At 44.4% G+C, this 26,509-nt stretch overlaps 1 protein-coding gene and 1 long non-coding RNA gene across 10 annotated transcripts in view; one reads left to right on the top strand and one right to left on the bottom strand.

The window, feature by feature from the left end:
- Positions 1-23,498, top strand: part of TCAF2 (TRPM8 channel associated factor 2) — a 37,222-nt gene extending 13,724 nt beyond the window's left edge. For 6 of the 9 annotated variants that reach the window (XM_036926178.2, XM_036926175.2, XM_036926177.2 and 3 more), the window contains exons 4-9: positions 210-307; positions 1,337-1,550; positions 1,845-2,084; positions 2,956-3,293; positions 5,553-5,675; positions 21,822-23,498. In XM_036926178.2, coding sequence (XP_036782073.2) covers positions 210-307; positions 1,337-1,550; positions 1,845-2,084; positions 2,956-3,293; positions 5,553-5,675; positions 21,822-21,962 — 1,154 coding nt within the window. In that variant the 3' untranslated portion in view covers positions 21,963-23,498. Of the gene's footprint in view, positions 1-209; positions 308-1,336; positions 1,551-1,844; positions 2,085-2,955; positions 3,294-5,552; positions 7,600-21,821 lie in introns of those variants that run through there. The other 3 variants (XM_036926173.2, XM_036926180.2, XM_036926183.2) reach the window with 3 other exon arrangements.
- LOC130684320 (uncharacterized) overlaps positions 1-26,509 on the bottom strand; it is a 115,492-nt gene that overhangs the window by 52,322 nt on the left and 36,661 nt on the right. The window contains exon 2 of the long non-coding RNA XR_008998575.1: positions 9,994-10,047. This is a non-coding gene — a long non-coding RNA (uncharacterized LOC130684320). The remainder of the gene's footprint in view (positions 1-9,993; positions 10,048-26,509) is intronic.

The raw sequence follows: 26,509 nt of genomic DNA, 5'->3' as shown, positions 1-26,509 counted from the left end.
CTGAAGCTCAGGCAGGCCAGCTGCATCCTCCACCAGGAACTTTCAGGAAGGGGGGTTGGCTTTCTTAGGCTTTAGGTGGGCTGAGCACCGGGAGCCTGGGTGAGCTGCGGGGCGTGGGGCAGTGGCCATACCTCTGGGCGGGCTGCGAGGCTCCAGGTGGACGGCAGGCACCTGGGGAAGGACTCAGCCTTCCCTGTGGCTTTTGCCAGGCCATGGCGATTCCTGGGTGAGTACTGGACTCTACCTCCTAAACGGACGAAATGCCGAAGTCTCACTGTCTGAAGCTGCGGTGTCTGCCGGCCTGAAGGTAAGGCCAGAACACCACGGCCGACACCCCAGAGCGCAGAGCGGCTGCGTCCTCCTCGCCACCAGGAGTCCAGGCAGTGGTGGCTCTGCCCGTATTACAGGTGTCACAGACGAAGCAGCTCGATTTCAGGAAAGCTGGGGCGGGGACTGAAGATGCCGGGGCTCCTGCAGCAGATCCAGCACTCAAAGCCTTGTGTCAGGTCTCCCCGTGTGGCTTTTACCTGCCCACAGGGACGCACGAGGCAGCGCCCACTGCGTATTCAGACCCTCACCCACTTCCGTGGGGCACAAGCCCTTGCTGAGTTTTACCTCTTTACCTTGACACCTGAAGGGTATACTTACTCCACTAATTCAAAATAGGTCTTACATGCAGAATTTAAATTTTTTGCTCAATTCCGAGGCTCGCTGCCTACCACAGTTAGGGTCTCTTGCATCAGCATCCTTCCAGGAGCTCATTTACATTAAACCCAAGGAAAGCAACCTGAGGACTCAGACAAACAGCACTCAGACCATCTGACCAGGAAGGGGGGCCCTGGGCAAAGGGGGAAGGAAGAATCACTCCTCTCCCTCTCAGGCCGGACCCCACTGCTCCTGGGCGGGTGGACGTCCTGTGTGCACCCAGAGGGAGAGCAGGATCCCCTCCGACTCATTCCCAGGATCAGAATCACTACCCTGGTTTCAGCCCTGGCAGGAGAGCCTGCGACTCTGCCTGGCACAGAGGTACCCAGGGGCATCAGTCAGTATAAGCCTCAGGGTTGTACCTGGTCTGTCTGACGATGATCCATTGTGGAGCTGTTAAATCCCTGGAAAAACCATTCTACATCATTCTACATGATTCTACGTCTACCCCTCAGTCCATATGACTTTTGAAATGCTAACATTTGATGCTTCTGTGCATAGTTCACAGATAGGGGAAGATGGAGCTTCCCTAATACCTGCCATCCACACAGCAGCATGCACAACCTACCCCCTCCACCGCACATACCAAGCAACCTGGTTCCTCTGATGTGTGGTGGAATCACCTCCCCAGGTACAGATTGGCTGCCACACCGATGACTTAACCAAGGCCAGCAAGCTGTCTCGAGCTCCGGTGGTGACTCACCAGTGCTTAATGGACAGGACCAAAAGGTCGGTCTCCTGCCTCTGGGGTGGCCTTCTCTATGTCATTGTGCCCAATGGCAGTAAGCTGGGCCCTGTGTCTGTCACCGTCAAAAGGGCCGTGCCTGCCCCGTACTACAAGCTGGGTAAGTGGCCTGAACGTCGAGGACTGGGGACGCACAGTGGTTGTGGGCTGGTTGCTCAGCGGGGGTCAGGGCGGGAGACGGGAGGAGGAAGAAGTATTCGCCATGGCAGTGGAGGCAGGAAATATGGAACACCCTGTGTCCTGCAGACTCCGGTGGAATAAGGCCTGTCCCCACTTCAGAGTGTGCAGAACCACGTGATGATTGTTCACTGCTGCAGTGTTGTCCTCTGGGAGCTCAGGTGGTATTTTTCCGCTCAAGGGAAGTGGGTGACAGGTCCATGACCTTGATTCCCAGGTAAGACATCAGTGGAGGAGTGGAGGAGCTGTGTGTGGGAGAGCCCAGCTCCCTGGGGAGAGCTGGCCACAGACAACGTCATCCTGACGCTGCCAACTGCAGACCTGCAGGCCCTGGAGGAGCCCGAGCCGCTGCTCCGCCTCTGGGACGACATGATGCAGGCGATCGCCAGGCTAGCAGCCCGGCCTTTCCCCTTCTGCCGTCCCGAGAGAATCGTTGCTGACGTGCAGCTCTCAGCCGGTGGGTGTTCGGGGGCATGTACCCAGGCAGTGGACACTATTGATTTACTATTTTACCTGTTTTTAAGTGCAGTTTGTGTAAGGCATAATTTCACCAGGAAAGGAAAAAAGACATAAAAGACATGGATCTTGAGGGGGGGAGGTGCAAAGATGGTTACAGGTGACGTGAATCCCTTATATCTACAAGGTGAGATTTCACAGGACGGTAGAACTAGTTCACAGAGAGCAACGGGCCATCTCTGTCGTTTCAAGGAGAGGGTAAAACAGAAATATTTCCCTCAGACTTAGATCGGAGTCGGCAGTGAAAGGGAGTAAGGAGGTTTGCACTGAGCATTGAGTGGTGTGAGGAAAGAAGTGCATCTCGGGAAAAATAAGGAAATCTGCTTCTGACACAGAGAATATTCTTCTGGATCTCAAGTTTTCTCATCTTTAAAAAAGGGCAAGCAAGCTTATCTCTGCTAAAGAGTATAAATCTGGACAGCAGCAGTCTGTGTGGCAGAAGGAATGGCTCTGTCCTGGCCTCAGGGATCTCAAATCCAGACACAGGACATAACGGCACAGACTTGCTCCGTAGGAAACCCACACAGAACGAAGCAGTGAGTAACAGCGAGGATGCCCATGTAGAGTGGCCAGAGTGGTGGCCAGGGTGGAGAGGAGGGCCTGCCTGCTGTGAGAGGCTGGGAAGGCGGCTAGTGACCTCGCAGTTCCTGACCGAGTTAAAGAAAGCCATGTACTCTCCAATCAGCACTGAGATTCTAGAATTATTAGGAGCACCCAGGATGGTGAGGAAGTTACACAGTGGGCAGGAATGAGGGGAGATAGGTTTGGGTGTCCCCCCACCGCAAGCCTCACCTCTTCCTTTGTGCCCCCAGGCTGGATGCACGCAGGCTACCCCATCATGTGCCACCTGCAGTCGGTGCCGGAGCTCCTTAGTGAGACAGGCATAAGAAGCAGAGGTCTGTGGGGGCCCATCCACGAGCTGGGCCACAACCAGCAGCAGCATGGGTGGGAGTTCCCCCCCAACACCACGGAGGCCACTTGCAACCTCTGGTCCGTGTATGTGCATGAGACGGTCCTGGACATCCCCAGGGCCCAGGCCCACCCAGCTCTGAGCTGTGCAGAACGAGAGAAGAGGATCCAAGTGCACCTGGGCAAGGGAGCCCCCCTGCATGACTGGAATGTGTGGACAGCCCTGGAAACGTATCTGCAGGTACTGAGCAGGAGTTCGAGGGTGGTGGCCTCCTAGATCCCGGAGCTCTCCAGCTCCTTCACCACCCCACCAGCCTGACCCACTGCCTGCCCTGGACAAGGGACTGGGCTGCACGGTGGCGCTTCTCAGACTGTACATCTGTATGTGGAGATAATGACCTGTCCCACTCGCCTCTTTGATTTTGTAATGAGAAGTAAGAGGAAAGGAAAGGTATTAGGAAAAAAAACAAGTAGAGAGAAGTAGAGCCTGTAGGATGTTGATCAAGAGCACAAGCTCCAAGTCAGACACCCCTGAGGCTGGGTCACAGCCCTGCCACCCACCGCTTGGGCCCCGGACCCTGGGCTGGGGCTCCCCAAGCCACTGGTTCGCTTTGCCTTTTTCGTGTCCTCAGCTCCTGCGTCAAGCACGTGCCGCATCCCCCCGTGACAAAAGTGGGGTGTCCGTGGGAAAAGCCCGTGACGAGATGGCGTCATAGGAGATAAATCTGTTAGCCAGACTCTCAGACTTGAACCGAAGTATTTTTAGGATGAATAAATAAATATCCAGCCAACCCAGTGGGAGAACAGAACACCTCAGTCCTGAAGCAGGTCAGCCTCCCGTGACATAAGCACATATCCTTGCCCTGCCCGGTCCTGCTCTGATTTTTAGTGTTTTCAGCTGTCAGAGTTGTCCCCGGCATCAGATCCCCTCTGCTGCTGCCACGGCCCCGTGGAGAGGAGCGTATGGCCCACGCTTCACAGAGGCACACACTGGGATAAAGGGTTTAAGCTGCCTGTTATCACCCAGTTATATCACGGACCCAGAACCTAAAATCAAGTCGGTGACAAGTCTCAGGCTTCTGCCCTTCCATACCTTCTCTGCTTTTTCCCCTCACTCATTTTCCAAAGAGTGAACAGAGACAGTTCCCGTCAGTGAGGTGAGTTTGCCCTGTGCCAGTCTGTATTCTCAGCCAGCCAGTCTAAGGGTTACAGGGACACACCAGAGGTGGTAGGTTGCCACTGAAGTGTAAGTTCAAGCCCTAAATCTGCCCTGCCCACCTACCCACTCACCATGGGTATCATTTTGCAACAACTACAGAGACATCGTCATCTAGGAGTCAGGTTCCGCCTCAGGACAGGAAGACGCCCTCGGACCCGTATGCGTGATACTTGTTCCATCTGTTGATGCATTAAGTAATGGTTGGGAGCAGGACCCTCGGAAGCCAAGGCAGTGAGGGCAGATAAGCAGAGAGGGCACCGGTGAGGTGAGAGGGAGGCTCGGCCTGAAGGCAGTCCCTGTCCCCGGGCTTTTACACCCCAGGGTCAGAGAAGTCTTCTCTGCCAAGGGGGGTGGTCTGGGAAACCCCATATCCCAGCCGATTCTAGATCTATAATCACAGCTGAGTACGTGGGCTGCCCGCTCTGCAGGATGCATCTCTCTCTTTCCCAGTCCCTTGTGACATGCCTGCTGCTTTCCTGTTCTGCCCCAAAGGCAGTGTTCCACAGAGACGTCATAGTAGCAGCATTGAAAACAGTCCCAGGTCTGAGCTGACTATAAAAAAACAAGGATTGGAAGTTCCCAGCTTTTTTTTTTTTCTTTTTACCTACTCACATATCTGTCTGCTCCATCGTGAAGGACAGGGACTGTCTACTTATATCTTTGTAGCTTCAGCATCCAGAACATAGTACTTCCTCAATAAGCAACTTTCCAGGAAATCAATCTAGCCCCACTGGGATGGACACCTTTGAATCCCAACCGTGCTATGGGGCTTTATGACTCCACACACATGCCTCTCTCAGCTCCTCTCTACCATCCACTTGGGAAATCCATTTGTTCGTTTTTTATACTCATACTTTTCACACTCAAGGCCCAAGGAACCCAATGAGCCAAATACTTAAGATATAAATAAAAGTTTCTCATCTCAGTCCGGCTCAAACCTGTCTGATGCCTAGGAAAATACTTAGGATGTGGGGTACCACTTTTTTAAATTACCGATAATAATAATAACTGGTATTTCTTACTTCTTTTCAGACATGAGATTCCCATGAAGCCCCTGCTAGATTTGGGGGGTAGAGGTTTTGTGGCCAAGAGGTAGACTGAGCCAGTGGGGGTGCATTTACGTGCAGGGGCAGGATGGGGCGTTGGGGGCAGATAATGGAGTGAAGCTAATGGAGGACTAAGGGGAAAAAATCACTATAAAGGAAATGTGCTTATGAATATGTCTGCTGCAGGTATTTCACAAACGTGATACCTTATTCTGCCCCTTTTCTCCCGCCCCAGCTCCAGGAGGCCTTCGGGTGGGAGCCATTCACCCAGCTCTTCGCTGAGTACCAGACCCTATCTGGAGTCCCCAGTGACAATGCTGGCAAGATGAATCTCTGGGTGAAGAAATTCTCAGAAAAGGTGCAAAAAAATCTGGTTCCTTTCTTTGAGGCCTGGGGCTGGCCTGTCAAGAAGGAAGTGGCTGTTAGCCTGGCCTGTCTGCCTCCATGGCAGGAAAACCCCATGCAGTTGTACCTTCAGACTAAAGTGTAAAAGACGTGCAGCAAGCAGGAGGTGGGGAGGAATGATGGCTCAGCCAGCCATGCTACGGGGCCGAGGACCTTGGGCCTGAATCCTGCTTCCTGCCCTGTCTTCAGGAAGGCAGCTAAGGTCATAAGACAGAATGGAACCAGCTTCTGTAGGAAAATACTCCTGTGCTGCTTCTGCTGCCTGTCTGCTCAGGCTGCTGCTCTCACCAGGAGACGGGCCTCACCTGCCTCACCCGCCAGCAGAGGACTTTTCTTCTTGGCCTCTTGAGGTCCTGCAGGCCCTTGGCTTTTACTTTTGACCAATAGTTCCAAAGACCATGGGTTACCAGAGTGATCTGATATCGTTCCCTCACCCCTGCTGGCCCTGAACAGGCTCTTGATTTCTTATGCTGTGAGAAGTTTTCTAATAGCAAGATAAACAGGCTGGTATAGAGGAGAGAGCCCTGAACCAGTTTGGTTTTATGAAAAATCACTTACACTCTGTGCTTCTGTATTCTTACCCATAACATGGGGATAAAATCTAGTGTTTGCTAATGGTGACGTGTTTGTGCACCCCCCACATGCATACACATGTGGGCATTCTGTAGCTTTCACCAGGTCCCATAGTAGCCTATTGGCCCAGTTTAGTGTGGACAACTTGAAAACTGAATCTCCCTTCAGAGCTGCCCACCTTGGAACTTGGCATTGAGTCCTGTGCAAGAGTATTTAATGATACCAGGGTTGTTCCCAGACACGGAGTCAGTGACAGCTGTTGAGATCCCAGCCCATCCTCTATCCCTGCACTTGCCTGCAGAAGGATTCTCGGGTACAACCTAACCCAAAGAACTATGTAAACTCAAAAGAGGTGGTGTGAACTCAGACTGAATGTCACAAAGCCACTGGGATTTGGTCTTCTTGGTTAGTTCCATCTTCTTGTACTTTTGTTTCAACCAAAGGGAAAAGTCACTTTAGCAACCCCTACAAAGTCCATAAGCCTGTCTGTTCTTAGCAGAAAACATGCAAAAACTGACTCTTCTGGTTGCCATGGAATCCAGACATTGCCAGTTGCCAATGGCAGCTGTGCTGGAGGTCCATGCTCATGACATACTTCACTCTGGAGCAGGATTACTGGGTGCAGCCGACCAAATTAACCCACAGTCACCTCATTAACGCACAACCCAGCCTCCCCTCAGCTTCCTCATGATCTCACTCCAACCCATCCCAAACTCTTTAGGTAGGTGGAGTTCTGCTTGGAGACCTGCTTCCAGGAAGAATGGGGTGTATAGCTAGCCATTTTTCTCTAGCTTGCTTTTAGACCAGACTTTTGTTGTTTTGCGTATCATTCCATGGGCTTTATTGTAAGTAGGGTGGCTCCTCAGGAGGACTGACCTAGGGAATGTCTATCTGAATCCCATCAGGACATCATCCTCCCAATTCGGGGATAGTTCCCTTTTAGTTCACTAGTGTCCTTTGCCAGGAGCTTTTCACATGAAAGGTGCTCAAAAACTGTTTGTGCATCGGAAGAAGAGTAGTGACACCTAACACAGAGTGAGCGGTCGGTATGTCCCAGGCAGTGGGTGACCTATTTTCTGTTAGTTTCTCATGGAATCTTCTCAACAGACCTCTGTTTGTGGGTACTGCTAGTATCCCCATTTCACAGATGAGAAGACAGACACCTAGGGATATTAAATAACTACTGAAACTACAGATAACAAGGGGAAGAGTCAGGGCTGGACTGAAGCCCACAGTAATGATAAAGTTGAGCAGCTTACCATCCGTGAATGATTTACAACTTAAATAAAAATTCACCTATAAAATGGAAATTAAAGTTTTCATTAATCCCATGTTTGTTCACTATTCAATTTTTGTTAAATATCAAACTTAATTTCCAAAAAGGTATTGGTACCTGATTTTCCAGTTGTGTCAGCACATGATTAGCCTCCCTTTAGGTAGGTTTGAAGGTTTTGAACCCAGATGATTCAACTCCAGAACTGGTGTTCTTAACCGTGATATAGGGAGGGGCAGATGGATAAATACTGCCAGATTAAGAGGTTGCCACGGAGACAAAGACAAAACCTAGCTCTTCCCATCCTCTCTGCAGTGGAAGTCACAGCCCTTCTGTCCCCTCCCACAGAGGGCCACAGGCTCTGCTGCTTGGAGTTCACCAGTTAAATCATGACTGCGACCTTAGAGGGATCCCAAGGATGCCAGTGAAGGCCTAGTGAATCATTAATAAATGCTGTTTGCCAGGAACTATCTTAAGTGCTTTTTACTTCTTTATGCTCACAGCAGAGCAAGTATTGTTACTATCCCCGTTTTGCTGAGAAAAAAGCAGAGATACAGAGCTGGCAGGTGAAGCCACATTTCCAACCCTGGAAGTTAGACTCTGGAAGCCCACATTTTTAGCCGACATAAAATAACTATACACTTACTGGATTTGCCACAACTTTCAACTCTATTTACATGAAACTCTGTGGCTACTGGATCACAAAATGACCAGATCCAAACTGCCAAAATCCAAGTCAGTTATTTCAAGCTACTCAAAAAGGAATTCCTTAATAGTAAGGTTCATTCATTCGAGGCACACATTCTTCATTAATAGGACCTTGTCCTAACTAGTCTGGGCAATTTTAAAGATCACATGTTTCAAAATAACAACTTGATGGAGTCCTAGAAGAAGCTCGTCTTAAACACAGGACTTGTATCCCAGTGTTCTTTGCTCACTCTTAAAGATACCCCAACTTCCATCCTTATGTCTGAGAGCACGAGACAATGGATTATATACATTCTTATAGGGTATTAGATCCAATATCTGCAATACTTGAATTCCTTGCAAATTGTATAAATGTCAAAGGAAGGATACCACCTAGGATACTATAGGGAAGGTACTTTTATACTTTTATAAAATAGATGATTTTTAAAACAAGTAATGGCTACTTTAAAGTTTTAAAGAAGATTTAAAAGGACCCTACCTGTATCTTCTCCCCTAGCACAATATAGCCACTGACTTAACTAGAAAAATGGGCAATTAATTTTTAAAAAATTAAAGAATTAATGGTTAGTAACACTACATTGAACCACCAAACCTCCTACTTTTGAGAAATACTGGTAAAATGAGATAACAAGCATTGCTAAAGGGAATTAAAGGTTTATCGGGAACAAGCCTCAGACATGGTAGATTCTGTGGTCACCTATGTTGCTCTTTGTCTCCCCCTTGTGGCCATGTAGAAAACCTTACAGCTCCTGCCTAAAATTCTACTCTAACCATAAAATTGTTCCCAAGGTGGCAAATTCAGTCCCTGATCCAGTTTTAATTTAAAAGAGCCATCCATGTGACTCTTACCATAAAGAAGGTAATTGTTCAGTATGCTCTTCACTTTTTTTTTTAATATCCTAAGTGGATTTTTAAGCGAAGAAATACAACTTTAAAGGAGGGCAAGTACACAAATTCCCTGAAAGGATAATTTAGTATCCAAATCTTTCTTTATGGTCTCAGAGAATTTATCTTAATTACGAAGGCAAGTATCTCACCAAAATACACCATGACTTGTGATCTATAGAGAATAGAGATACACAAAGGAGGCCAAGCTTCACTTTTACATCTGTAAAAAAAAAAATCTCCCAAATCAATTCACTTTTACTGGAATGGAAACAAATTCACCTACTATTTAATTCATAATATTGTTAAAATGACATTCTTGGCATCCAACAGAGTTACTGCCTTTATCAGTTATACATATGACGTTTTAGTTAACACCTCTTACTAAATGTTTGACTTCTATAAAATAGATGATTGTTAAAACAAGTCCAAGAGACTTCCCAAAAGAAACCTTTCTGGCCTTACAGATATCAAGACCATAGAGAAAGATCCTCCCCCAAAGTAAACATTACTTGTCTCTCACTGAAACCCCTTCTTCTAAGAGAGATACAGAGATTAGTAGCCTGGTTAACCACTGGAGGGAGCCTATTCAATATCCGGGCAGGCTTCTCCAACCTAATATTTGGGACATGAATAATTTAGTGACCTCTCACTGGAGAAAAGTAGTAAGATGTCCAAACGCTCCTCAGTTCACAGTACAGGCTGCCTTCCCATTTGGCTCAGACCACACAACAAAGGCAACTTGGCCACTTGTACCTCCGAGCCCTGGGTAAATAACAAATAAACGAAAACTCTACTCACAGAAAGACATCAAGTGCTACAAACTACTTACCAGAACTGAGTAAGACAGGATCTGGCCACAAGATGGTTAAGGCTAGGAAGAGCTCTAAGAAGAAAAAAAAAAATGTAAAAAGCATATTAGGAAATAAAATTTTATTTATGTGGGATTTCATCCATACCTGGGTCAATAATCACTTCACCAAATGAGAGCCCTGATAGGAGCAGAGTCAGAATCTCCTGAAGACCAGGGTCTCTGACCTTGTGGGTCTTCACTTCTTCTGAATCACTGTTCTCAAACTGCCTATCAAAGACTTTGGTCTACTTTAGTACAAGAAAGTGTGGGCCTTCATCTAAGTGGGCAGCACTAAGAGCAGCATGCATGTCAGGCCCAAAGATCTCGAAAGACCACTGAATCAAATAGGAACACAGAGAATTCCTGCACCAGCAACAAGGGTCTGGCTGGGATTGAGGCCCAGGGCATGGATCATGGAACGCTGGATCCAAACTAATACAGAGCAAACCGATCTGAACACTGGCCAAAGATACAGATCAAGTTAAATTTTAGTCTCATACACACTGATCCAAACCAAGTATGTGTGTGGATGTGTGTATACATGTATTTGTGGTATAAATGATTATAAGCAGAATTATGCAGTGGATACCTAATTAGAGTTGATTTTCTAATGGGATCTCCCACTACGCCTTCAGTGGAAGGTCATTGGTTTGTGAATGTGGATACATGATTGCCCTTAGAAGGATCCAGCCAATGCAACCCTTTAATAATATACAAATCCTATATTCAGCTGCAGAAGGACAAAGACAAACAGGTGTTAAGGAAGAATCTACCCTGGTTTTCCTTGCCTTCACGTGAAGCAAAATTCCTCGGTGTAGGCAGTTCTGAGTTGAAGGCAGTAAGTGAAATAAATCAACTTGCCTAGGACAGTAAAGTTTACTATCAATAGCATTTCAACCTCTCAGGAACCCCTCCAGAGATAATGAGATCTTTGGGTAAGAGTTGGGGGTTTGGCTTAAGGCTTTTAAAGATCAAATGAAAAGGAAACATGGATTGCAGATGACATGATATTGTACATAGAAAACCCTAAAGAATCTACCCCAAAACTACTAGAACTAATAACTGAAATCAGCAAAGTTGCAGGATACAAAATTAATACACAGAAATCTGTTGCATTCTAATATATTAATGATGAACTAGCAGAAACAGAAATCAAGAAAACAATTCCATCACAATTGCACCAAAAAGAATAAAATACCTTGGAATAAATCTAACCAAGGAAGTGACACACCTATACATTGAAAACTACAAGACACTCATGAGAGAAATTTTAGAAAGATACCAGTAAATGGAAACACATCCCATGCTCATGGATAGGAAGAAATAATATCATCAAAATGGCCATCCTGCCTAAAGCAATCTACAGATTCAATGCAATCCCTATCAAAATACCAATAGCATTCTTCAATGAACTACAGCAAATAGTTTGAAAGTTTATATGGAACCACAAAAGACCCTGAATAGCCAAAGCAATCCTGAGAATAAAGAATAAAGCTGGGAGTATTACACTCCCCGACTTCAAGCTCTACTACAAAGCCACAGCAATCAAGATAATTTGGTACTGGCACAATAACAGAGCCATAGACCAATGGAACAGACTAGAGAGCCCTGATATAAACCCACACATATATGGCCAATTAATATACAATAAAGGAGCCATGGACATACAATGGGGAAATGACAGCCTGTTCAACAACTGGTGCTGGCAAAACTGCACAGCTACATATAAGAGAATGAAATTGGATTACTGTCTAACTCCATACACAAAGTAAACTCGAAATGGATCAAAGACCTGAATGTAAGTCATGAAACCATAAAACTCTTAGAAGAAAACATAGGCAAAACTCTCTTGAATATAAATATGAACAACTTTTTCATGAACATCTCTCCCCACACAAGGGAAACAAAAGCAAAAATGAACAACTGGGGGGAGAGAATCAAGATGGTGGCATGAGTAGAGCAGCAGAAATCTCCTCCCAAAACCATATATATTTTTGAAAATACAACAAATATCAACTAATCCTAAAAGAGAGACCAGAAGACACAGGACAACAGCCAGACTACATCCACACCCACGAGAACCCAGCACCTCACGAAGGGGGTAAGATACAAGCCCTAGCCCGGCGGGACCCGAGCGCCCCTCACCCTAGCTCCCGGTGGGAGGAGAGGAGTCGGAGCGGGGAGGGAGAGGGAGCCCAGGACTGCTGAACACCCAGCCCCAGCCATCCGCACCAGAGCGCAGACACAGTGCATGCGTGGGGTCCTGGATACTAGGGAAACAGGACAGTAAGACCTGTGAGTGGGTCCCCGCAGCCGGCGCCCCAGGGACAAAGAAAAGCGAGTGCTTCTTGAAAGTCTTGAAGGGACAGGGACCCCACAGCTGGACAGAAGCGCCCTGGGACACTTAGCCCAGCAGCTGTGAATCCAGGGGAATTCTGGGCACCCGAACCCCCACAGCACAGCGCAGAGGCCCCTCACCGTGATAAACAGCTTCCTGCCTGTTCCCCCTCCAAGTGGCTCCACCATATTGGAGCAGGAGCCTGAGGCCGGCCACGCCCACAGCAAATGCAGAGCTAAATAAACTCCACAGTGGCCGGGCAAGATCAGAAGCCCAGTCTGCATGCAGCTGCCCAGCACAAGCCACTAGAGGCTTCTGTTCTCCCAGGAGAGGAAGGCCATAAACTGGCAAGAAGGGACTTTCTCTTACCCAACACACGTGCCAGCTCCCCACAAATATATCTATCACCATGAAAAGGCAGAAGAAACTGATACAGACCAAGATCACAGAGGCAAACCCTGAGAAGGAGATAGACCTAACCAGTCTTCCTGAAAAAGAATTAAAAATAAAGCTCATAACCATGCTGATGGAGCTGCAGAGAAATATGCAAGAGCTAAGGGATGATGTCTGGAAGGACATTACAGAAATGAAACAATCTCTGGAAGGATTTATAAACAGAATGAATATGATGCAAGAGGCCGTTGATGGAATAGAAAACAGAGAACAGGAATGCAGAGAAGCTGACACAGAGAGAGATAAAAGGATCTCCAGGAATGAAACAATATTAAGAGAACTGTGTGACCAATCCAAAAGGAACAATATCTGCATTATAGGGGTACCAGAAGAAGAAGAGAGAGAAAAAGGAATAGAAAGAGTATTTGAAGAAATAATTGCTGAAAACTTCCCCAAACTGGGGGAGGAAATAATCGATCAGACCATGGAAGTGTACAGAACTCCCAACAGGAAGAACCCAAGGAGGACAACACCAAGACACATAATAATTAAAATGGCAAAGATCAAGGACAAGGACAGAGTTTTAAAGGCAGCTAGAGAGGAAAAAGGTCACCTACAAAGGAAAACCCATCAGGCTCTCATCAGACTTCTCAACAGAAACCTTACAGGCCAGAAGAGAATGGCATGATATATTTAATGCAATGAAAGAGAAGGGCCTTGACCCAAGAATACTGTATCCAGCATGATTATCATTTAAATATGAAGGAGGGATTAAACAATTCCCAGACAAGCAAAAGTTGAGGGAATTTGCCTCCCACAAACCACCTCTACAGGGTATTTTAGAGGGACTGCTCTAGATGGGAGCACTTCTAAGACTAAATAGATGTCACCAGAGAAAATAAAATCACAGCAAAGAAAGCAGACCAACCAAATACTAACTAAAGGCAAAAAATAAAATCAACTACCCACAAAAGCAGTTAAAGGAAGCACAAAAGAGCACAGAATAAAACAAGCAACATATAAAGAACGGAGGAGGAGGAATAAGAAGGGAGAAAAATAAAGAATGACCAGACAGTGTTTAAAATAGCTCAATGAGTGAGTTAAGTTAGACAGTAAGATACTAAACTTGAACCATTGGCAACCACGAATCTGAAGCCTGCAATGGCAATAAGTACATATCTTTCAATAATCACCCTAAATGTAAATGGACTGAATGCACCAATCAAAAGACACAGAATAATAGAATGGCTAAAAAAGCAAGACCCATCTCTATGCTGCTTACAAGAGACTCACCTCAAACCCAAAGACTATAGGAACAAAGAAAGACTGAAGGAACAAAACAGCAGCAGAATCACAGAACCTAAGAATGGACTAACAGTTACCAAAGGGACTGGGGAGAAAGGGAGGGAAGGGAGGGATAAGAGTGGGGAAAAAGAAAGGGGACATTACGATTAGCATGTATAGTGTGTGGGGGGGCATGGGGAGGGCTGTGCAACACAGAGAAGACAAGTAGTGAATCTACAGCATCTTACTACGCTGATGGACAGTACTGTAATGGGGTTTGTGGGGGGGATTTGGTGAAGGGGGAGACCCTAGTAAACATAATATTCTTCAAAAAAAAAATGAACAAGTGGGACTGTATCAAATTAAAAAGCTTCTATATAGCAAAGGACACCATCAGTAGAAGAAGAAGGCATCCTACAGTATGGGAGAATATATTCATACATGACATATCCAACAAGGCGTTGACATCCAAAATATATAAAGAGCTCACGCACCTCAACAACCCAAAAGCAAATAACCCAATTAAAAAATGGGCAGAGGATATGAACAGATACTTCTCCAAAGAAGAAATTCAGATGGCCAACAAGCACATGAAAAGATGCACCACATTGCTAATTATCAGGGAAATGCAAATTAAAACCACAATAAGATAACACCTCATACCAGTTAGGATGCTAACATCGAAAAGACTAGGAACAACAAATGCTGGTGAGGATGTGGAGAAAGGGGAACCCTCCTACACTGCTAGTGGGAATTTAAGTTGGTTCAACTATTATGGAAAGCAATATGGAGGTTCCTCAAGAAACTAAAAACAGAAATACCATTTGACCTGGGAATTCCACTCCTAGGAATTAACCCAAAGTAAACAAGGTACCAGATTCAAAAAGACATATGCACCCCTATGTTTATTGCAGCACTATTTACAATAGCCAAGATATGGAAGCAACCTAAGTGTCCATCAGTAGATGAATGGATAAAGAAGATGTGGTACATATACACAATGGAATATTATTCAGCCATAAAAAGAAAACAAATCCTACCATTTGCTACAACATGGATGGAGCTAGAGGGTATTATGCTCAGTGAAATAAGCCAGGCAGAGAAAGACAAGTACCAAACGATTTCACTCATATGTGGAGTATAAGAACAAAGGAAAACCGAAGGAACAAAACAGCAGCAGACTCAGACTCCAAGAAGGGACTAGTGGTTACCAAAGGGGAGGGTTGGGTGGGGAGGGAGGGAGAAGGGGATTGAGGTGTATTATGATTAGTACACATGATGTGGGGGGGTGTCACAGGGAAGACAGTGTAGCACAGAGAAAACAACTAGTGACTCTGTGGCATCTTACTGCACTGATGGACAGTGACTTCAATGGGTATGGGGGGGACTTGATAATATGGGTGAATGTAGTAACATCAATGTTTTTCATGTGATACTTTCATAAGAGTGTATATCAATGATACTGTAATAAAAATAAATAAATATAAAAACAAAAAGTAAAAACCACAAAAATAAAAAGGAAACATGGAAATTATTTGGATCTGTACTAGAAGGAAGAAGCAATAAGATACAACTCAGACGCAGGCAAAACTTTGACTTTTACTTCCCATACTCTTATTTGTTATAATGCAGACTTTTAAAAAAATGTTTTTAAGTATTCTTAAGGAACATTGGCATGGTTCCTACATGGGTTATAACATGCTCTAATAACTGAAGTTGGGCTTTTTAGAGTCAAAAAACTTAACCCAATGATATTCTTGTTACTATGAGATACATCCTGCTCACAAAAAATGTACATCAATCATATGTACAGTTAAGTGATAATTGTAATGTGCTGATAATCGAAGGCCCCCATGGGCCCCTCCAGTGTCACGGCCCCTCCTCTCTCACCTCCAGATGGAAGCTGACTTCTGTGAACATTCCTTTGCTCTCCTTTATGCGCAGTTCTACTACCCTGTGCACACACCATCACCAATGCCGTTTAGTTTTAATTCATGTTGAACCGTGTATAAACACAACACGGTTATATTTAATGTCATCTTTTATGGCCTCCTTCTCCTGTGCAATGTTATGTTTGTGAAGGTCATCTGGGTTGATATGTATAGGGACCCTTCATTTTTATTTCTGCCTAATATTCCACTGCATGAATATTCTTCTCAGTCTATTTTGCTGTTGATAGATATTTGATTAGTATTACTTGGGGCCTATTTGCTACTGAAAACATCCTCATGCATGTCTCCTGGTACACATAGGAAAAGTCTCTCTGGTACATCCTAAGAATGGAATCGCTGTGTCACAGCATATGCGCAGCTTCAATTTTACTAGATAAAAACAAGTTGTGAACAAAGGCAAGTTAAAATTGCACATTCTGAATAAATGAGGAGTTTTCATTGCTTTAGCTCCTTGTGAAAAAAATATTCAGTTGCTTTTTTTTGGCCAAAGTGATGGGTGCATAACAGTATGATTGTGGTTATAATTTGTGTTCTCATGGTTACTCATAAGGTTGAGCAGCTTTGCGTATATTAACTAGACCTTCAGTTTTGTTTTTTTCTCGTGCATTTTTCTGTTTGATTTTCTATTAATTTTCTGCTTGTAATGACGTTTTGTCTGTATAACGGCTCAGTTCTATGTGCTGCCAGAAGCTTCTTCCTCGCTGGGTTGTACTTTCATGCTCCTGGTACCCTTTGATAAATACTGTAGGTCAAAGTTATTCATCTTTACCCTATGGTGAATGTTACTTGTATATTAATTCAAACTTTTTTTATTTACCCCAATTCGATGAAGTTACTTTTTTATATTCTTAAGTGATGTTTAAGAATAACATTGATTTGTGAAGAATTGACATATTTTAAAAAATCAATTTTCCAGTCTACGATCTTATTTTACCTCTACATCTATTTAGGTACACTCAGGTGATTATCTGTATACTTCGGTAATTTTTCCCTTAAAGATGTAGAACATTTTCTAGATAGGTTACTTTATTTTTGAGACATTCATATTCTTTAATGTAAGTGGATTTTGACATTATTCCAAATGATAAAATATTCATCTCACAACTAGTATATTCCTAGTACATAGGAATGCAATTAATTTTATATATTAAGTTCAGCAATATAGCTAAATATTATTTTTATATTAACACCAGCAGGCTCCTAAACCCTATAGTTCTCATACTTGGAGAATTTTTTCATATTTTTCCATATATGCACTCATATCACATGTGAATACCAAAAATTTTAAATGGTATATTTCCAGTACTTATAACACTTGTTCATTTATTTCTCTAAGTATTTTCACCTTAGGGTTGTATACTGGCTAGGACCTCCAATGTTGAATAAAAATGGTAATAGTGCCCATCCTTATCCTAATCGCAAGGGAAATGTTTGAAGATTTTATCATTGAACTGGGATGTTTAACCGAGGTCTTTGTACAGTACGTATTCTTGATCAGTTTAGGAAAGTTTGTTTTCATTCCTTACTTTCTAAGAGATTTTATTGAATGGCTTTTGAATTTAATAACAAGCATTTAACTGCTGAAAATTTCTTTTTTCATCAGTCAATATAGGTGATTTATTCATTGATTTCCTAATGTTAAACCAATATTGCATCCTGGTATTAACTCAACTAGTCACATGCATTATAACAGTCTAAGTTATTACCTGTAAGTTTAATATTGTTATTAGGGTTCTTATATCTCTACTTACAAGTTGGACCAACCTGCAACTTTCCTCTTTAAAAAAAAAAGAAAGAAAGAAAAGGGTCCTTGGCATGTTTTCATATCAAAGTTACTTGCTTCCTCATAAAATAGTTATTAATATTCCCTCTTCTGCTTCCTCTGGAAGGGTTTCATAAGATTACAGTGATTTGTTCCTTGAATATGTGAAAGAACTCACCAGACACTGTGTCTGCAACTTTCTTTATAAGAAGTTTTTACCTACTGATAAAATTCCCCTGATGGTTATAGAATTAAGTTAACCTTTCTTCTCAATTCAGTTTTGGAAGTTATGCTTCTCAAAAATTTATACATTTAACTTTTCCAATGTGTCGGCTTCAAGGTGCTTGTAACCCCCTTCTGTTACTACTTGGATCATCTGCCATTTTGCTCCCTTTTCATTCCTGGGGTGACTTACTTGTGCCTCACTCCCCTTTGTCCTTTGGTCAGTCTCTCCAGAGATCTGTCTTTTCAAGCCTCTAACTTTGGTTATTTCCACTTTCTTTCTACTTAAATAATGTCATTGCTTAGTTTTATTATTTCCTCTCTATAGCTTCATGGGGGCCTTGTTTTACCTTCATTTTCTATCTTCTTAAGATGATGCTTAGCTCCATTTATCTTTAGTCATTTTTCTTCTCTTATATTAACTTTAAGGAAATACATTTTGCAGTGATCACTATTCACTCGGCCCTTTCCCAAGCAGAGAGGCCATTCTCTCCGCCCCATCTCCCTCCAGCTGGAGCAGCAAGGCTTTGGTGAAATGGACAGTTGAAAATTCTTTCAGATGCTGTCACAAACTAAAATAGAGACTAACCAAAACTTAAAGGAGACAGTTCTTCATAACTGATTAAAACATTGAGTACAAAGTGCTACACACTGTACAAATAGCTGACAGGGACGAATAAACTCAGATTAATCATCAGGCACCCTCGCTTGCAGTGAGCGGACACCGCAGACACCGGCCCTTGGGGAGCTGGCTGGCGGCGCTGCGGCTCCTCCTCCACCGTCAGCGCTGACCAGGCACGCGGGGGCCTCACTGTGGTGGCCGACGGAGCCCTGCCCCGGAGGGCAGTCACCAGCACAGAATGTCCGGCCTGGCCCTGGGTGGTCCATAGTGGTGGTGTTCCCATTTCCTAACCCAGGATCAAACAGCCCAGATGAAAACTCAAGAAGGGGCCTCTTCAAGGAGACCCTCTAACAGGACATGCCCGAACAGTCGCTGACCGCTGCTTTCACTCGTTTTGTTAAAAGCCTTTCCTCAGCCCCTCACCATTTCCTGTCATTCTGGGTCTGCCTTTCTCACTAAAAGTGACAGAAGCTTTGCAAAGACCTCTTCGCTCAGCACAGAGAAATACTATCCTGCAGAGCGTGCTGGTGACATCCAGACACCTGGGAGGCAGGGACAATCTCAGAGCCTAAGTCATCTGTCTCAGACACAGGGACTTGCAAGCAGCAGCATTTGGATATCGCTCAGGTGTCAGAGAGGTTGCCCAGCCAAGCACCACTTACCCAAAAGCAAGCAGGAAGAAGGATAGAGAGACATAATCACACTCCTTCCCTACATAAAGCATCTCCAGACCATCCACTGGTCACTCCACACAGATCGCTCTTCTCCCTCACACTAGACCCGAGCTATCGTCGCAGGACACCAGGGGAGCTCTCTCTGTTTCTGGAACGTGAATGCCCCTGCTGTGCAGGATGGAGGCAAAGGGGTGTTAGTGAGGTTCCTTCCTTACATACTGGAACTGAAGGCTGTGAGCTTACGGCTTTGGGTAACACTGATAGGACATGAGCTCCTGGGTTCTTGTATCGGTGGAAGACGGTAATGTGTGTGTTTGAACTGAAGCCTCTAGGTCCAAGGCTTACAAGGTAAGTATCCCCGCTTTGGGTCTAGTTTCTGATCTTCATACTCTGCTTTTCTTTCTTTTGTTCATGTCATATTCATCCTTCTTGGGTCTTAGCACACAAGAATCTAGTTTTGTCTGTTTGGCTGTCATAGGCAGCAGAATATGAAGGCTGAGGGGCTCAGAGACCACGCCATGTTATCCTGCAGGTAGGAACCCTGTGGCAGGAGAGGTCAGAGAACAAGCTCTACATCACCAAAGCTGTGGGATCCGATGGCAGGGGGGGGGCGGGAAGGCAGGGGGAGGGGGCATGGCCCCAGCAAAGAAGAGACACCAAAGCAAAACTAAAGTGGTTTTTGAAGGATTTTTCATGTTTATTTTGGGGGGGGAGGGAATTTGAAGTGGTCACCATAGGGGGAATCAGAATTTTGTTTGCTTTCCTTTTATTATACAGTTTGGTTTTTAAGTACATATAGAATATGTGAGGGGGAGCACCACATTCAGTCAGACAGGGAAATTGGCTTGAGCTCCAAAACACAAGCATGGGGCCCTATGTTATCCAAAAATAAACTGGAGTGGAGAAAGGCAGACCTCTGACCAGTGACTTGCATGTCTTTTGCTGTCAATCACTTAGCAACATGGATATCTAGAAGGTGCAGGAATTTATTGCAAAGGGTTGAGGGCTGCTGATTGGTAGCCAGACCTGATGGTGGGCCTACAAACACCCAATTCTAAGTGTTTGTCTCAGTATCCACTGAACAAACTCCTTGCACACGCTGGCCTTGGGATCTCAGATCAGGAAGGTGATATAGGTTCCCATGCCCAGGGTGATAGACTACGGGCCCCACAGAGCTCTCTGCTGATTCAAGTGCATGCGGTACGAGGGGAGAAGCTTAGACAAGAGAGGACTGGAGAAGCTAAAGATTGACTGTGCGTACAGGTTCCAAATTCCTTATAAGGGACTTCCCATCTATGAGTCTGTGCACAAAGCTGTCATGAAAATGATCCATCAAAAGGGTTTACCACTTGTGAATAATGAAAACCCAATCTGATTTCCTCAGCCAGAGACCTGGCCATGTGAGGATCTGATGCTGTCTGTTGCTTTGTTATCAGACTCCCTCTTTGTACACGCCACGGAATCTCCCATCACCATTCTCATTTTAGATCAGCACAGGCATAGAATGAGGTGGGGTTAGGACAGCACAGGCATTAGGGAAATAGTGGACTGGCTAGCCTCAGCAGCACTCCAGGGACCACCCCCCTCGGGAAGGCCACCACCATTCTTTGCTTGCTTTCCCATGTTACTTTTGGGTTCTAATGACACCACATGGTCAGTCATTTGCTTAAGCACTTGCCTTTCCTATTAGGCAGTAGAGGAGAGTCTTCTCCTTTATCATCTCTGTGACCCTCACCTGTAGCACAGTGCCTAATACACAGTACATGTTCAATAAATGCTTGATTACAATTAGCATTAGATCTCTCCTAATGGCCCAGGCTGTGACCACAGCTGAGCAATAATAAAAGAATGACACTGGTGTTGGTTGAGACACTCTACTGTGACTTGTCGAGGCTGTGACCCTCCAGGGTCATCAGTTCCTCAATGGTGGGACAGGAGTATGTCCCTTCTAGCTCTAACACTCTACAGTCCAGACGATCCATCTCAGGGTATTCCAGGACTTGACTCTGAGCACCCAGCTCTCCCTGACATTTGAGTCCATCCAAGCTCTGCCCTCAAGAAACACATTCTTCTTACATAGCTGCTGTCTCCATAAGACAATCTGGCAGACTTGTCAAGAGTCAGGTCTTCAACAAAGAATAAAAATTTCATTATGTCTGGGTGGTGGCAGTGTTTCCAAATGGTGGGATTACACTTTTCAGCTACATCAGATGAGAGGTTATCTGCACCTAGGTCAGATTAAAATCTTTATCCACCGTTAAACTTAAGAGTGAGAGAAATAATAATAGCACAAGTAAGTACCATTTATTGAGAACCTATCATGGACCAAGTAATGTGCAAGCACAGACTCCATCTCTGAGACCAGAGGGAGGCAAAATAAGGTATGATACCAGTTACCGGAGTGAGCATATTAGGGGCTGGAGAAGAGAGCCACTGGTGAGAATGAAATCCACGTTAAAAGGTGGCTTGTAACTAAGCACCCTGCGTAATGTTACATGTGTGTGCGGGGGAGTGCCTTTTGCTGACTTGATACCTTATTCTGCTCCTTCTCTCTCCCCAGTTTCAGGAGGCCTTTGGGTGGGAGACATTCACCCAGCTGCTGACTGCCAGACCCTCTCTGTCAAGACAATGCTGGCAAGAGGAATGTACGGGTAAAGAAATCCTGTGGAAAGGTGCGGAAGAATCTGGTGCCTCTCTTTGAGGCCGGGGCTGGCCTATCCAGAAAGAAGAGGCTGACAGCCTGGCCTGTCTGCCTGAGCAGCAAGAAAATCTCATGAAATCATATGCACCTTATAGGAAGGAGTGAAGAAGTATAGAAATGTTCACTTTGAAACAAACTATTGATTACAGTAGATCTAATCCTCATTTAATCAACCCAAATTTCAACTTCATTTTTTTCTCAATCTTATTCAAAATATCCTAATTCTTTTGCAAGGTAGATATTAAGTTAGTGATTTTCCAAATGTATAACTCAATCAGGTTTCCTGTAGTTTTATTTTTTAGACCTAAGGGATTTATTTCTTAATTGTTTAGCATTTTACATTTGCTTTATTGGGTCACTGGACTTACTTGGACACAGAGACTTAACCCCAGAAATGTCTCCCTTCAGATCTCTATGGAGTACCTTTCTCCTAATCCCAAAGTTATTTCATGTATTACATAAATATCTTCTGTCCAGGTGGTTTGAACACACGAAGTGATCAACAGACACTTGTTGAAATGAGTGATAACAACTACATGAGAGAACCATCTCCAGTGTTTGCCAGCCAGGGTGGTCAGCACTTACCTGGACTGCCATTATTCCCAAATGCTGCAGTCCTATGAGTTAGGAACCACTATAGACCTGTTCCAAATGGGGTAATGTGTTCCTGGAAGTTAAAGCTCTAAGGTAGTAATAGGTTAAACTTTATGGAGATATAGTCCATATGCATGGCGGGTGGTGCAAAGGATAACTGATTTATCTATTTCCTTCACAGCATTCTTTAGAATTACTCGCATAGCATACAGGACCCCATGTATCCATCTCACCTCTACAGATGGGAGCTGCCACACAGCCCACCAAACACCCCAAGTTGTTCCTTTAGGAACCAATCAAACAACTTGCTGACAATTGCAAATCTGTTATTCCAGAAAATTGACATTAGTGTCATAAAGATAGAGCAAGGCAAGCAAACCAAAGAAGTATCGGCTTGTGCCATGCAAACCAGGGAAAGCTTTGCAAGGCACATGACTGATTTTTGATCAGCATCACCTGTCCTAGAGGTTCAGTGTCGTTGCAAACCTACACTGAACAGAGAACTGCTAACTCATGGATGCATAAATAACCTTCTCTGGCACACAAGGAAACCTGAATATCAAAGTGACAAACTAAAAGAGCAAGAATTTGAAACATATCATTAGATTCAGATCCTGTGTCCTTAACTGAAAGAATGTATGATCATAGCTATTCTTCCTCTAATTACAAGAACCTTATATATGCTCAAAGAATAAAAAAATACATAAATGTGCCTATATTCGGCGACTTCTTTACTTTTTCTTCTGTTCCATGAACCTTCCTCTTGAGAAGAGCCTCTACCTTCTCCCTGAGCAGAACACGGCTGCCCACCAAGAGACGACAGCATTCCCGTCATGTCACGGGCAGGCACCAACCACAGCCAGCCAGAGCACTCCGTCATCGGAACCTAGGCATTAGACCAGGCATGCTCACTTGATTTAAGTAGAACCAAGCAGTATCTTTTTCTGTTGAGTGATAAAGGCATTGGTGGAAGAAAAATGGTTTTTTTCTGAGAGCATGGTTTCGATGAACCATTTAAGCCAGGAGCTGCCTTGCAATATGGCCGTCTTCACACATAGAGAGCCTGATGGACAATGAAACCCACACAAAGGAAACGATGACAAGTCAAAGACAAAAACCTACATCCCTCAATTTACTGCTCAAGAATCTAGGCCCAGTAGTGCTTCAAGATCCATGTCAACCGCTGGGCTTTCTTGTTTCTGAATGAATAAATTGCTTCCTTTTGCTTCACCAGTTTGAGCTGAGTCTCTGTCACCTGTTACCAGAAAAGTCCCACTAACATAGCTTCCCGTTCCTCAAGTCCTCTCCAGCTGCCCGTCACAGCAGGGCGCCTCCTGTCCTTTCCCACAGAGGATTCGCCTTGGTTCAGCACCTCCTCGTTCCACACCTCTTTCCTCTGCTCATAGTGGTGAGCTCCAGCACAAGGTGAATCCAGACAGTGATAACATGAGCCAATTTTCCCCCGATGGTGAAGATGAGCAGTGGTCACAAAGGCCTCCACCTCCAGAATCCCATAATTCTGAAACCACACACTTCTGTTTTCAAAGGTACTTTTGGATAGAGGGGATAGACAAAGAATTTGGGGCTTTTTTACCAGCTTTGAAAAGACAGGAGTCTGATTGGAAAAGCTGACCAATGGTTGTCTCCTTTTTAGGTCTCAATTTGAAGATCATTTCTTAGTTTAACTGCAGTCACACAACCCATACTGCATTGAATATTTCTCATCAATTTGCAGTTAATGTTCTCTTCTCTCTCTAAACTGCACATTTCATGAAGGCAGAGCTGATGTCTGTGATATCCCCAATATACAGCTCAATGCCTGGCACATTCAAAGTTATCGATGGATAGGTATTTGTGGACTGAATAAAGGCACACAAGACTGATGAAGGATTCCCAGCTCCTGTCCCCATTGAATATGCTATAGAGGCCTATGATATTTACTGAAACTGAAATACATTCTCCCATGACATATAACAGGATCAAGGGAAGTGAGAATTCAGAGGGAAAAAGGAAGAGTCCCTCTAAAATCAATGTTGGCTGAAGTTCAAGTGAGGACAGAAAGGAAGTGGGTGAGAGGCGAGCTGCAACGTGACATCAGTCCTCTCCCTCCATTTTTTCTACCTCATATGTAGCTACATAAATTCTGGTCACGCTGGGGGTCAGGCTGGATGAGATGGAACCTCCCACGGGTCTCCTCCGCACCTCTTTTATATATTTAAGATTCAATTCTTATGAGACTGTTTTCAGCAAAATTTTTGTGGGAGATGATGAAAACTTGCAAGGAAAATAATCAACTGAGTTAAATTCATTTGGCCTTGACATCTTATGGTCTCTGTCTTCATGTCTTCCCACACCTGCTTCTTTTCTGTCCTTGAATTTCAGCCAACATTAATTTGGGAGAGGCTCTTCTTTTCCCTGAATTAACACTTCCCACAGTCCTGCTGGATGTCATGAGATCCGGGATCAAGGGCCTGTTCAAAACGAGGATGATCTCCAGATCTCTTCACATCACCCACCAAATAACTCTGCCCCTTTCCTGTCTGTCCTCAAGATGGCACACTAAGCACAGAACCCAGCCTCTTCAACCACTGGCACTAAATTACTAGAAAGACAATGTCTTTTCTTTTCCAGCTTTGGAAAACCAGGAGGCAGGCTCCCCCTACAAGATCCAGGGGATGGTATCACAGGAGAGAAAAAAACAAGCAAGCAAGACAACCAAGAACCTGCCAGTGCAAAATGCTTCACAGAGCAGGAGTGGCCACAGGAGTTCTCCAAGCCTGGAGGAAGCAGACGGGGGAAACAGACACATCTCAAGAATGCAAGGATCATGAAATCCAAGTGTACTTAATACATTCACTGAATTCACAGATTACAAGAGAAAACCTTTATGACCATGCCAAAAAGTAATTTGAAAAATCCAAGACCCAGTCATGATTCAACATTTGCAGCACGATAGACACTTCCTAAAACAAACAGGACATCTACCAGAAACCTTCAACAAGTACTATACTCAGTAGTAGTAAAAAGTAGAAGTATTCACATTAAACTCAGTGTAGGTAAAATTGTAATATTTCCAGAAAATCTCACCTGACTTAGTACATCTACATATCAAAAGGTGTCCCTCAGGGGTGGATAAAGTAGTTCATCTCCATATCAGTGGATAATTAATTACCTGGGCCACTGAGGGCTTATCTGAACCTGAGGGGGAGGGGAAGGGCTGGTTTTGCTTCTGCTGGAGCAGGAAAAGGAAACAGCCCTAGACTGCAGGTTGTAAGCAATAAACGGGTTTTTATTTCTCCCTTGACTGATTTCGGTTTAGAGGTATTTTGCCCTGGGATTTCCTTTCCCCAGAGTTACATTCATTAACAAGAGAAGAATATTCACTCCTAGTGCTACCTTCAACGTGTCCTTGGAGGTCCTTATTAATGCATTAAGACAAGAAAAATAGACAAACTGGAAAGGAAGAAACAAAGTAGTCATTATATTCATAGAAGATGACCTTCTATATTTGGGGGGCAGACCTAATAGACTTAGCTGATGAACTTGGATGTGATAGGGACAGGTAAAGGGTTCAAGGATGACACCAGGACTCATAGCTTAAGCCCTCAGTGTGCTTCAAACCTTTAACTGAGATAGTGGGACATGGAACTATGGGATTAGAGAAAATTTCAAGCCATTTGATATATGAGTCTAGGCTCTAGAGGTTTGGCATACAGAATTAAGAGGAGATATTAGATAAAGAGTTTGATAGATGAGTCTAGACTTCAGAGAGGAGGTCATGTCTGAAAATATAAATTTAGAACTCATCAGAATATAGATGATATTCAAAGCTTTAGGCCACATTGAATTCCTTAAGAAGAGCCAACGTTTTGAGATAAGCAAATGAGATTGGGAAGGACTCGCCTGGTGAGATAAGAAAGCCCAAACTTATCACAGTATCACAGAACTGTGGG

This window comes from Manis pentadactyla, chromosome 7 (assembly GCF_030020395.1).
Source record: "Manis pentadactyla isolate mManPen7 chromosome 7, mManPen7.hap1, whole genome shotgun sequence".
NCBI lineage: Eukaryota > Metazoa > Chordata > Mammalia > Pholidota > Manidae > Manis > Manis pentadactyla.
This window is presented reverse-complemented; position numbering and strand designations above follow the sequence as displayed.